This window comes from Sus scrofa, chromosome 9 (assembly GCF_000003025.6).
Source record: "Sus scrofa isolate TJ Tabasco breed Duroc chromosome 9, Sscrofa11.1, whole genome shotgun sequence".
Lineage (NCBI taxonomy): Eukaryota > Metazoa > Chordata > Mammalia > Artiodactyla > Suidae > Sus > Sus scrofa.
The window spans coordinates 20,230,924-20,244,488 of record NC_010451.4 but is presented as its reverse complement, the minus strand read 5'-3'; the positions used below and the strand labels follow the sequence as shown (position 1 = coordinate 20,244,488).

Genomic DNA, 13,565 nt, shown 5'->3' with positions numbered 1-13,565 from the left:
GTTCACACCGTTCCTGAAATAGTTTCCACAGCTTCTCTGCCATCCTTTAAGACCTCCTGTCGTGTCATCCTCCTAAACCTCCTCAGGCCAAGTTAGGCAGCCTTCCCTCTGGGCTCCCCTGGCATTGATCCAGTCCTGATCAATGCTGCTTTATAGCGCTTAATCATGTTGCATCATTTGCTTATATATTTATCTCCTATGCTAGATTCTGAGCTCTTCAAAGCAAGGACCATGTCTTAATAATCTCTAAGAATCACTCTATAATACTTGATGAGTTACCTAATGATGAAGAATCATAACCCCAAAGATAAACTCTTTATTCTTATGAATGAATTCAATCATATCTATTTAATTCTGAAATTTCCTCGACCTGGTAAAAAATTAATTATTGATCTAAAGTACATTTTTGGACTACAGTACAAAATCCAAGATGCAAAATAAGCTCTACTCTAAGGCACAAATGTTTATACACAAAAAAAAAAGAAAGGAAAAAAAAAGAAAAGTTGACTTTCATTTGGTAGATTTTTGATGAATCAGGATATTACAATTCTCCAGTCGTAAAAGTCTAGGTAAAAATGGCTGAAAACTCCATCAAACTCATCATACAGAATATATGAATAATGAATTCTAAGGATAGTTTGTTGGTTTTTTTTTTTTTTCTAATTTATCATTTTTTGGTGGAAAGTTACTCTGAAAATTAACTTTCAGGGAAGTCAACAGAAAGGAAACTCTGCCTTTTCACCTGCTGGTATCGGGGGTAGATATCTCTCTTCATCCAGATATGACTTTGCTATAGGAGAGGATGCTAAGGAAGGTCAAAAGGTCAGCAATTAGGAAGGAAGCACCCAAAGGCCTCTAAGTAACCAGGGCAGGTGTCACGAAGTCCACACATTAAAACTGGAACATAAGTGTCCTGCAGCAGTTGTCATGTCTGCTACCATATCTCTAGCACCTGGAACAGGTTTGACACATAGTTGGGCCTCAGTAAATATTTGTGGAAGGAAAGAAGAAGGGAGGGAAAAAGGAAGGGAAGGAAAGAAGGAAAATTTTAGGGAATTATAGAATTATTAACCTCCTCACAACTCTTAACTTTTAATAACTTACATGTAATTATTAACCTCCTCACAACTTTGAACTTTTAATAACTTACATGTAATGGAAACACAGTTGTCTTTTTACAGCTGATGCCAACTGTAATTCTTCCAACCAGTGATCCTAATTATAATTCTCTTCTTCATGACTTTTAATTTCTTAGGATCTGACATATGAGTAAAATCTGTACGACTTGGTGATGTGGCTTTGTATAAATTTGCCTTGATGTCACATCAGGTCTTAAGCTACTGAGGTCTAAAACGGCCTGTAGGAAGATTCTATATTATATTCTAACTTGACCCTCCTCTGCCAAAGGCACCACCTGAAAAGAGAGCTCCTCAAATTAGAACCGAATAAAACAGCAACTGGCCAAGCTTTGCCCTTTCATTTTCATCCCCAGGCTAGCCACCTGGGAAAGTTTTAAAAATTAAATACATTTACCAGGAGTATATGCTTTGTTTTGTTTGAGTCCGTGGATCTGTACTAACTTCTCCGCCATGATAAACATGGGTCTCTGAATTAGAATAAATTTGTTGTTTCCCACCTCCAGTTTTTGTCTCATGAAAGTGAAAGTTCCCAGTCCTGGAATATGAACCCCCTGAAAAGAAAAAAGGGGAAAAAAAAAACAAGAGAATTCATTCTAGGAGTTCCCGTCGTGGCTCAGAGGTTAACGAATCTGACTAGGAACCATGAGGTTTCGGGTTCGATTCCTGGCCTTGCTCAGTGGGTTAAGGATCCAGCATTGCTGTGAGCTGTGGTGTGTGTTGCAGACACAGCTTAGATCCTGTGTTGCTGTAGCTGTGGCGTAGGCCGGCAGCTATAGCTCGATTCGACCCTTAGCCTGGGAACCTCCATATGCCGCAGGAACGGCCCTAGAAAAGGCAAAAAGACAAAAAAAAAAAAAAAAAAAAAAAAAAAGAGAGAGAGAGAGAATTCATTCTAAAAGTAAAGAAAAATAATCTTTAGGACTTTATCCCAAAAAACATGAAGAGAATTAAGCTTAGGCCTCAAAATTCAATGATGCCCATGATCTCTTATAGCCTTGGTATTTTACAATTCTAAATTTTCAAATGAAGTATTTTAAAAAAAGGTATAAAGTGTACTCAATCAATCCATGGTGCTTTTTTTTTTTTTTCCCCTCTCTTTTTTTTAAAGGCTGCACCCACAGCATATTTAAGTTCCTAGGCTAGGGACTAAATCCAAGCCACAGCTGCAGCAATGCAGAATCCTCAACCCACTTCACAGGTCGAACCTCTGCAGTGACCTGAGCTGCTGCAGTTGGATTCTTAACCCACTGTGTCACAGTGGGAACTCTTCCATGATTCTTTCTGATTCCTCATCTCCATATTATTCAAAGGCTATGAGGACAAAGAAAACATGGAGTTCCCGTAGTGGCTCGTCAGAAACGAATTTGACTAGCATCCATGAGGAAGCAGGTCACAGATTTGACTCAGATCCTGTGTTGCTGTGGCTGTGCTGTAGGCTGGCAGCTGCATCTCCGATTAGACCCCTAGCCTGGGAACCTCCATATGCCCCAGGTGTGGCCATAAAAAAACAAAAAGGAAAAGAAAAAAGAAAACTTGTATGGATGCTTTTAATCTATATATTACTCTTGTCCTAAATTGTGTTGACATTTAATTTTTTTTTATTTATTTTTATTTTTGTCTTTTTGCCGTTTCTTGAGCTGCTCCTGCGGCATATGGAGTTTCCCAGGCTAGGGGTCTAACTGGAGCTGCAGCCGACAGCCTATGCCAGAGACCCAGCAATGCGCGATCTGAGCCTCATCTGTGACCTACACCACAGCTCACAGCAACGCCGGATCCTTAACCCATTGAGCAAGGCCAGGAATCGAACCCACAACCTCATGGTTCCTAATCGGATTTGTTAACCACTGAGCCACCATGGGAACTCCTGTGTTGACATTTTAAATTTCAATCATTTGCAATCAGAAGGAGAGATTTTAAGAAGTTGTGAGAGCCTCTACTTTCTCATTCTCTCTTTAGGTTTTATGTCCCTCTGTTTATGTCAGACAACCCAGCATCCATGTCACTTGCTGCAGTGTGGTGATCTTGGCTGCTGGGTAGAAGCACATGCTTTTGGCTCTCACAGTGGATCTCTGCCTGCCTAGAAATATCATACATCAAGAGTTACAAACTCAATGCCTACAGGAGCTAAAAAGAACACAAGGCAGGCATCAGGCCAGCAAAACAAATGTGACGGCTAAGGAGTGCATGCCCTATCTAAAGAGGAGAGCCCCTTGTCAGCTCCAGCCTAGTGTCACATGTAGGAATGGGAAATTGGCACCGTTAATCTGCTGACTTTTTAAGAAAAAAATACTAAACTTTATATAAACTCAATTTTAAGTGCTGACAACTAATTCAAATTATCAGACCAAACAAAATAGGTTTCAAAGATCAGTTCAGCTCAAGGACTGCCACATTGGGACCTCTGAGTATAAAAGCTTTACAACATCACAGCTCCCTCCAAACTCTCAAAATCTTTGTTCATTTCTATGGCAATCAAACTCAAGACTTGACGAGAGGAGACAGCCCAGCCCTGGATAAAGTTTCTCATTTTTGGCAAGTTGTGAGTCCAGTCCCTGACGCCTTCTTATATTTCAATTAAACTCCATTTCCTACAAGAGGCATTATATCCTCCTATAGCTACTCCAGGAACTATCTGATCATAAATGAGCAGAATTCACCTATTTCCTCTACACACACCTGATTCGTGATACACTTTCTATTATCAAAAGAACAGAGCTTAAAAATTCATTACCTGATGGTGAAATCCATGTTTGTTAAATCTACCCTCCCCAACCCCAAGTGTAAGCATCATAAAGATCACAAAACTGCAAATTAAACTGGGTGGCTCTAAAGTCTGCTCTCCTGCTCCCAGCAAAACTATATGAGACTAAGGAGGAAAGATTCTGTGACCTCCTACATTAAAATTAAAGTATAAATCCTACCTTGTGCAGGGATAGCTGCCGTTCCACAAATTCTGACACATTCCCCCAAATAGTAGAGACTTCTGAAATTCAAAGGAAACAAAAAATAGTTTATGAAAGCACCCCCGTGGTAGATCTTGGTGTTCATAAATAAAAATGTAAATATAAAATGCAGAAGAGGAGGAGGAGAAATTTCTGAAGAAAATCTTTCTAGCATAAAGGGAACTTTGTCACACCTCTTAGAATTAACCAAACATAATTTAGCCCTTTTCGGGGGGGTTGCTTTTTAGGGCCTTACCTATGGCATATGGAAGTTGCCAGACCAGCGGTCAAATCCAAGCTACAGCTGCTTACCTACACCACAGGCATAGCAATGCAAGATCCAAGCCGTATCTGTGACCTACATCACAGCTCACGGCAACAACGGATCCTTAACCCACTGAGCAAGACCCAGAATTGAATCTGCGTCCTCATGGATGCTAATCTGGTTCTTAACCTGCTGAGCCACAACAGGATCTCCAATCTTGCCTTTTCTTAAGGACCCATTCAGTAAGCCTCTAAGGGTCTATTCTGTGCCATCTGTGGTATTTACCAGGTTGCCATTTCAGACACAGATGCAGTTGGGACAAAAACCAACTCTTTGCCCATTTTAGAAACTGCTTGATTTATGGATACAGTGTGTTAACATGAACACTCATTCTCACGCCATTCTCTAACACAGGAGGAAGGCCGAGAGCCACTAGGGCATGGAAGGCTGGTGTCTGCACACTAACTGTCTCTGTACTTCTAGTGTTGCTAAATTCTTGACTCCGATTTTCAATCTCATTTGTCACTGTTGAACTGCAGCTGTCACTTCTCTGTGCTGCTAGTGCTCTGTAGGCTCCCAGCCCAGTCCTAATTCACTTCTTCTGATCTGCTGTGCTCTTGATTTCCACAAATATACTAATACTATGTCTAAAATAGTATCTTTTAAAAACAGACCCTTGGACAAGGGGCCCAAGGGGCTTTACACTGAATCAGCATGGACTTTGCACTGTTTTGAATGGTCAGAGGGAGGCCTTCTATGTTTATTTTCTTGCCCTGAGCTGCCACACTCCCCCAAAAAAATGTGGTAGAAAAATGTGTAGTTGCCAGTAACCAAAGTGTTAACGTATGATACGAAGGTATACTCTAGGTATAACTAATATTTGTAAATATAGGAAATTACGTCTATATTGACATTTCCATTCCAAACCTAGTCATGTGTTTATTACAGATACTTTCCAATGAGGCACTCTTTGCAAATCAGAAGAGTATGTTTTAATTCTCAAAATAAAGGATCAAGAACAGTGGTATTTATCAGGTTGCCATTTCAGACACAGATGCAGTTGGGGACAAAAATCAATTCTTTCCCCATTTTAGAAACTGCTTGATTTATTGATATAACTGTTTTTCCTAATGGTTTAAAACACTACCTAGAGTTTCCATTGTGGGTCAATGGATTACGAACTTGTCTGCGAGGATGCAGGTTTGATCCCTGGCCTGGCTCAGTGCCACAAGCAGCATAGGTCACCAATGCGGCTCAGATCCAGGAAGCCTGCAGCTGTAGCTCCCATTCTACCCCAAGCCTGGGAACTCCCATATTCCAAAGGTGTGGCCATAAAAAGGGGGGGGGGGGAATCTCATTCTTAAACCACTACCTAAAGCAAAAAGTTGCAGTCTTCTAATCCAGTATATCAGGCTATAAATATTTTTATTAATATGCAGGGAAGGAGCAGGTTGACAGTAAGAAGTTGCAGTGACTCTTATGGGCATCTAGGAACAACTTGAGTGATAAAACCTCACTCACCAAGAAAACTAGGGCTACATGCTACAGTGAGCTGATTACCAAGATTCTGCACTTCACTCTAAGTCACAGATATATGGTTTACTATAATCAGGTTATTTCTTTTATTCTGCCTCATCCTACTGCATTCCCCAGTCTTTCTGACCCCCATAGGCAAAAGAATTCTACTGCAGGCTAATAACCAAGAAGGTATTTCAAATAGTCCTTCCAAATATTCTAAATTCAAATTTTCATCATGACCAAAAGTGTTATTAATTCACTAATAATATGTAGTCTCAGTATCCATACTTGCATGGAGACCTTTCAAAATAATTAAGTCAAAACTGTTAAGCCTTTCACCTAGACTCATGGTATGCAGCTCAAATTTCAGGAAAACTGTCTAACCAAAAGGAAATTATTTAACTGGAGCCAGGACAAACTATATAGCTTGTAACCAAACCCTAGTGAAAAGACTTGACTGAGCTTAATTAGAAATCTGAAGATCGTCTTTCCTCATTTGAATGATACATTCAAGTCCACCTTGTTGTTTTACTCTATAAAATCTAACAGGCACAGTTATATAAGAGCAGAGTTTATTATTCTAAACTCAAATTTGATATTTTTCACTGAAGGATAAGGAAAACATGTACATCATTTCCTTTAGGAAGTTTTAGTCCCTTGCAATTCAAATGGGAGTGGACTCTGGAAATCTTGGAGACTGTGATTCTAACTTGGATTTTTCCCATATCCCAAAGTATCAGAAAATGTATCACCAAACCTCAAAAGAAAAATAATTTTAGAGAGCTCCCTTCGTGGCCCAGCAGTTAAGGAACCTGACTAGGATCCATGAGGATTCAGGTATAATCCCTGGCCTTTCTCAGTGGGGTAAGGACCAGGCATTGTCATGAGCTGTGATGTAGGTCGAAGTCAAGGCTTGGATCCTGCATCACTGTGGCTGTGGAGTAGGCCGGCAGCTACAGCTCTGATTCCACCCCTAGCCTGGGAACCTCCATATGCTGCATGTGCGGCGCTAAAATAGCAGAAAATAATAATAGTTTTAATCCATTCTAAAAAGCAAATTAAAGAACATACTACTTTAGGGAGTTCCCGTCGTGGCTCAGTGGTTAACGAATCTGACTAGGAACCATGAGGTTGCAGGTTCAATCCCTGGCCTCGATCAGTGGGTTAAGGATCCGGCGTTGTCGGGAGCCGTGGTGTAGGTCACAGAAACGGCTCAGATCCCGCATTGCTGGGGCTCTGGTGTAGGCCGGTGGCTACAGCTCCGATTGGACCTCCAGCCTGGGAACCTCCATATGCCACAGGTGTGGCCCTAGAAAAGACAATAAATAAATAAATAAATAAGTTCCCATCCTGGCTCAGTGGTTAATGAATCTGACTAGGAGCCATGAAGTTACGGGTTTGATCCCTGGCCTCGCTCAGTGGGTTAGGGTTCTGGCATTGCCGTAAGCTGTGGTGTAGGTCGCAGACAAGGCTCGGATCCCACGTTGTTGGGGCTGTGGCTGGCAGCTGCAGCTCTGATTAGACCCCTAGCCTGCGAACCTCCATATGCTGTGGGAGTGGCCCTAAAAAAGACAAAAAAAAAAACAGCCCTGGGAGTTCCTTTTGATTTGTTGGCTCAACAGAAATGAATCTGACTAGCATCCGTAAGGACACAGGTTCAGTCCTTGGCCTTGCTCAGTGAGTTAAGGATTCAGCATTGCCATGAGCTGTGGTGCAGGTTGCAGACGTGGCTCAGATCCCACATTGCTGTGGCTCTGGCATAGGCCGATGACTACAGCTCTGATTAGACCCCTAGCCTGGGAACCTCCATATGCCGCAGGAGCGGCCGTAGAAAAGGCAAAAAGACAAAACAAAGACAAAAAAATAAAAACCCTGCCCCGAAAGTCATTGAGGACTTTGGGTTTTTTGAGGAGCTGCCCGTTCTCTTTGGTTGGCCCCCCAATAAACTGGATTACTTTCCTTCACTTACAACCTGGTGTCAGTAGGTTGGCTTTGCTGCACAATGGGCAAGTGGACCCAACTTTGGTTTTTTAACAATTTCAAGTCATTCTTCACATCTCAGCTCAAATTTTCCCTTCTTTGGCAAGTCTTGACACACATCCCCATTCTCACCCTCACTTAAAGTTTTCATTCTACCTTGAACCTCCTTGGCAGTACTTACTAAATGTAAATTTGTATTTCTGTGATTACTTGTTTAATGTGTGTCTTCCCTACTAGATAGTAAACTCCAAGGTTTTTGGCTCAACATCAGTTCTCCAGTGCCCAGCACATAGTAGGTAGGAGGTTTTCAAAATACTTGAATGAAAAAGTTATAAATAAATTTATAAATATGGAAAATACTTTAAAATCCATAAAAACATGGTAAACACTTAGAATTATTTTAATAGGAAAAAACAGGAGTGATGAAGGGGAGAGAGAAAGAAAGGCATATACTCTACCTTGTCTCCTAAAATCATTTGGTGAAAGCCTAGGCATAATCCCTAAGTTACAACTTAATAGTAATAATAGCTTCCATTTCTGGAGCCCCTTTCTTCCCAAGGGTTCTTACTGCTTGCAGACAGACCTCAAGGTCACTATGGGGTCACTCTTATAAGAAACTATTATTTTAACCACACCTAGTAAGTTTGCCATGAGATATCAGGTCTTCTTCCAAACAACTAGTTCATTTTTTGATCTCACCTTCTTAACACAACCCCAAGATACCAATGGCAACCAAAGTAACAGTGTCCTTAAAACAACAACAAAAAAAGTAGCCCATTTTTGCATACATTCTGAGAAGCAGCCATTTGGGGGTGGTGTTTGTGTGTGTGTGGGGGGGGGGGTCTGCCTTTTTTTTAGGGCCACCCTTGCGGCATATGTAAGTTCCCTGGCTAGGGGTGGAGAATAGGAGCTACGGCTGCTGGCCTACGCCACAGCCACAGCAAGGCTGAGTCCAAGCCGTGTCTGGGACCTACACCACAGCTCACCTCAACACCAGATCCTTTAACCCACTGAGCGAGACCATGGATTATACCCGCATCCTAATGGATATTACTGGGGCTCTTTTCAGCTGAGCCACGACAGGAACTTGCAGGGTGGTTGTTTTTTGCTAATATTGAGCAGTTACTCTACACTACTCTCTGAGCTAAGCCCTGTATTACTCTCTTTTAATCAAAAACCCTCATCTGGCCCCTTTCTCTCATTAAAGAAGCCAATCAAGCCAATAAACAAAGTGTCTTTTGACAGCCAATGTGAGCCCTCACTGAGTACCTGCTGGTTGCCAAGGCAACAGGCCCACTCAAGGCCTGCCGAGGCAGGGGTTATGAAAAAGGTCTTGGCCTTGCCCCCAGGCACTGCCCCTGCTCCAAGTCACTTACCTTCCTGGCTCAGCGAGGGCAGTGTGGGCAGCACATGCCTGCCCAGGTCCGGCAGAGAAGGGACAATGGTGTCCAACATCTCCAGTCCTCAGGCCGCTAGATGCCGGGTCTTCAGCAGGTCTCTTTTCTTCCTTTATTTATATACGAAGGTTATACAAATCAGATTTCCCCAAACTCCAGCCCAGTCTTCTCGAACTTTAGATGTGCCTCAAAAATAAAAATTTCCGAATCTTTGGTTTTTTTTGTTTTGTTTTTTTCTTAAACGTTCTTGCGGTCCTTCCCCCACTCTGGCTCTCCCTAAACAGTTCCCACAGGAACTCAGAGCTGTCCAGCACTCCAATCAGACTGTGTAAATCTAAGCCCTCACAACTACTAAGAGTTTCAGCGAGAGGATGAGGGCAGAGCCTTGAGCAGGGTAAGGGGGCCACGGGAGGGCAAGCCAGCCCAGAGGAGGGCGGAGCGCGTTGCTAGGACGCGACAAAGGCTCGCTCCGTTGCTAGGGCGTCAGAGTAGGGCCTGGGCCCCACCCCCTAAGGTAGTTAGGGTCTCAGGTTACCAGAGTGACGCTAGAGCTCCAGGCAGCGACGGGTGCCAAGTAAAAGGTTTTAAATTTCCCCTCTTACCCCAGGCAGTGAAGAGATTTGGTCACTTTTGTAATCACCCCTGACAAATCTGGGAATAACCTCTTTCAGGAGGGATGGACTTTTGAGTCTCCAGACCTGTTTGAGGGTTTGCATTTGAGCTGGAATTTGTTTCTCCGTTTTGGTTTTTCCTGCGTTCCCTCCTGGGAAACAGAGGGCTAGAGGACTGGGGAGGGAGCTGACTTTTTCTCCATTACACTAATTTTCCCCCTTCCTTATACACTTACGGAATCTCATCCTGCAGCATCGTTTTCATACTCTCCCCTCTGCTGATGAATTATCACAAAGCGAACACACCCATGCAAATCCAAACCCCATCCCGATCAAGAAATTTAACTCTATCAGTACCACAGAAACACACCTCACTCCTTCTCCAGGCATTATTCCAACAAATACTATAAATTGGTTTTGCCTGTATTTGAGCTTTGGGAATCATATGCATTCTTTTGTGTGTGGCTCTGTCACTCAACGCTGTGAGAGTCCTCCATGGTTTCTGCGTAGCTATTTGTTCATTTTCACTGTTGCATGTCATTCCTTTGTGTGACTATGGCACAATTTATCCATTCCACTGTTGAGGGGCCCTGAGTTGTTTCCATTGGGGATGGTAAGAATAACGTTGCTGCAAACATTACTGAACAAAACTCTGATGCACATATATATTCATTTCTGATACATGAACTAGGAGTAGACTACCGGATCATGAGAAATGCAGATTTTAACAAATAATGCAAGTGGATTTCCAAAGTGGCTGTCCGAATGGTGGTGGAGAGGAACTTCTGGCTCGTAGGGTGGACGGAGACCAGAGAGGCTCCATGGCCTGCAAAGCACAGGGCAGCCCTGCACAGTGAAGACTCTTCCACATTCCACACCATTCTGCATATCTCATCAGAAAAGAAAAAGGACTGCTTACAAGCCTAGAAAAAAAAAATCCACTTTATGTGTAAATACAAGAAGTTTTCGTTGAATTTTAATATCACCTAACTTCCTAAGAATTCGAGATCCAAGTAAATGGGGAGGAGATTATGCTTTCTTCCCCCAAGGATTTAAGAAGAATTCTTCACCAGTTAAGAAACTTGTATCATCACCATCAAAGAGGCCGGTGGTAAAGTAATCAACACACCTGAACCACACTGCATTTGTAACTGCTGTATTCATGGTGATTTGTCCTGTAGGTAAAGCGTGTGACTTTGCCTTCCAGCATAGTCATACCTGGAATGACAGTTGAAATATGCTGAAATACGTACTATTTTACTATACAGTACTTATGTTTCATTTCTGTTATTCTAGAGTTGATAAGGATGGAGTGGGATAATTACAGAGGTAGTTAGGGAAATCCCACTATGGGATCATAGATAGAGAGGGAAACCTAGGGAACTTTGGGATATCACTTAATTGAACAGTTAATTACTCAAGAAAGCAATCAGAATGAGGCACAGCAAGATATGCCACAGGTCACTGGGTTGGTGATAGGGTAAGGCCTGCATTCACCTCCACTCCCCTTGGATCATAAAACTGTAGCCCACCTAATCCTCCTGGCACTGCCTCCTTGGATGCCCACTTGCATCTCTCACAAGCATCTTATCTTAATAAATCTATTTCTTGCCTATCACTTTGTGTCTCACTGAATTCCTTCTGTGCTGAGGCACAAAGAACTTGAACCTCAGTAAGTCCAGACACCAGGTGAGTGATTCTAATTAAAAACCATAGGTTCGGGAGTTCCCGTCGTGGCGCAGTGGTTAACGAATCCGACTGGGAACCATGAGGTTGCGGGTTCGGTCCCTACCCTTGCTCAGTGGGTTAACGATCCGGCGTTGCCGTGAGCTGTGGTGTAGGTTGCAGAGTCGGCTCGGATCCCGCGTTGCTGTGGCTCTGGCGTAGGCCGGTGGCTACAGCTCCGATTGGACCCCTAGCCTGGGAACCTCCATATGCCGCGGGAGCGGCCCAAGAACCAAGAGATAGCAACAATAACAACAACAAAAAGAAAAGACAAAAAAAAAAAAAAAAAACCATAGGTTCGGAGTTCCCATCGTGGCTCAGTGGTTAACAAATCCAACTAGGAACCATGAGTTGGTAGGTTCGATTCCTGGCCTTGCTCAGTGGGTTAAGGATCCACTGTTGCCAGAGCTGTGGCGTAGGTTGCAGACAAGGCTCGGATCTCGCGTTGCTGTGGCTCTGGTGTAGACCGGTGGCAACAGCTCTGATTCGACCCCTAACCTGAGAACCTCCATATGCTGTGGGAGCGGCCCAAGAAATGGCCAAAAAAGACCAAAAAAACCCTCGTAGGTTCAAGTCCCAATCTGAGTTTAGGCTGGGTTCAAGCCCTGGCACGTGGGTTCAAGTCCCACTCTGCTGGGCCAGGGATTGAGCCTGTGTTGTGGTGCTACAGAGATGCCACCGATCCCATTGTGCCACAATGGGAACCCCGAGTATGTATTTTAAATGTTTTCTTTTTCGAGGGGTTTCCGAACTGCCCTTAATATGAGCCACTGAATATTGTGTATGCTCTGAAACCTGAGTAAACATGATTGCCCTTTCAATGTGGGTTTTGCAAGGCAAGGTGGAGCTTGCAGAAAGTGTATGTACACTGAAGTAGTGTGGAAAGTTTTGGCCAGTCTGTTTGTTTTAGTGTTGGTGTAAACCTTTATACTTTGCCTGTACTTCTCTCTCTGTTTCTTTCTTCGGTAAATTATCTTTAAAATATTAATATAAAGACAAAACACCATCAAACTCTTAGAAGTGAACATAGGCAAAACATTCTCTGACATCAACCTTACAAATGTTTTCTTAGGTCAGTCTCCCAGGGCAACAGAAATAAAAGCAAAAATAAACCAATCAAATTGACAAGCTTTTGCACAGCAAAGGAAACCATAAAAAAGAAAAAAGACAACATGCAAACAACCTATACAACTCAACAGCAAAAAAGCCAACAACCCGAGAAAATTATTAAAGTGATCCATGTTTTGGGTAAGCAGCAAACAAAAGAGAAAAGTGACCACAAAGTTTCTCTAAACTCCTCCACCTTCATACACAATTTAACACTATCTAAAAACAACCACTGCTGGCATTCCCTTTTGGGCTCAGCGGTAACAAACCTGACGAGTATCCATGAGGATGCGGATTTGATCCCTGGCCTCGATCAGTGGGTTAAGGATCACACAATGCCATGGGCTGTGGTGCAGGTCACAGATACAGCTCGGATCCCAACATTATCTTTGAGCCTTTCTATAGAACTAACACCCCAACAAATGGACCAGCTTTGAAACACAAGGCGAGCTTCCTCTACCCTGATCCTCATCTACAGCCCTGATCCTTATTCCACACCCCAAACTATAAAACCCACCACCAAACCCTTCCAAGGAGGGCACAGTCTTTAAGGCATTAGCATGCTGTGGCCCTCTTTGCCTGGCAAAGCAATAAAGCTATCTTTTTCTCCTTTACACAAAACTCTGTCTCTGCACTTCAATTCGGCACTGTTAGAGGGCGAATTTTGGCAACATAGGGAGGGTCGGCATTTCAAACCTCTGACCCCCACTCATTGTTCTATAGTCAGTTGTAATCAGAGAAATTTCTGAGAGATGAGGGCCACCAATTAACTCAAAGGCTAAGTGCTAGCTATGGAAAAGCTGGCCCCAGAATGATTAATGTCATTGTTTATAAACTTTTAACAGATGAAATGGCAAAGATAGAACACAACTGAAAAAAGG

The 13,565-nt window shown here is 42.9% G+C and overlaps 1 protein-coding gene across 1 annotated transcript in view; it reads right to left on the bottom strand.

The window, feature by feature from the left end:
* CCDC81 (coiled-coil domain containing 81) overlaps nucleotides 1-13,565 on the bottom strand; it is a 54,958-nt gene that overhangs the window by 35,103 nt on the left and 6,290 nt on the right. The window contains 4 exon segments of the mRNA XM_021062609.1: nucleotides 1,534-1,690; nucleotides 4,061-4,122; nucleotides 9,221-9,351; nucleotides 10,982-11,070. Coding sequence (XP_020918268.1) covers nucleotides 1,534-1,690; nucleotides 4,061-4,122; nucleotides 9,221-9,299 — 298 coding nt within the window. The 5' untranslated portion in view covers nucleotides 9,300-9,351; nucleotides 10,982-11,070.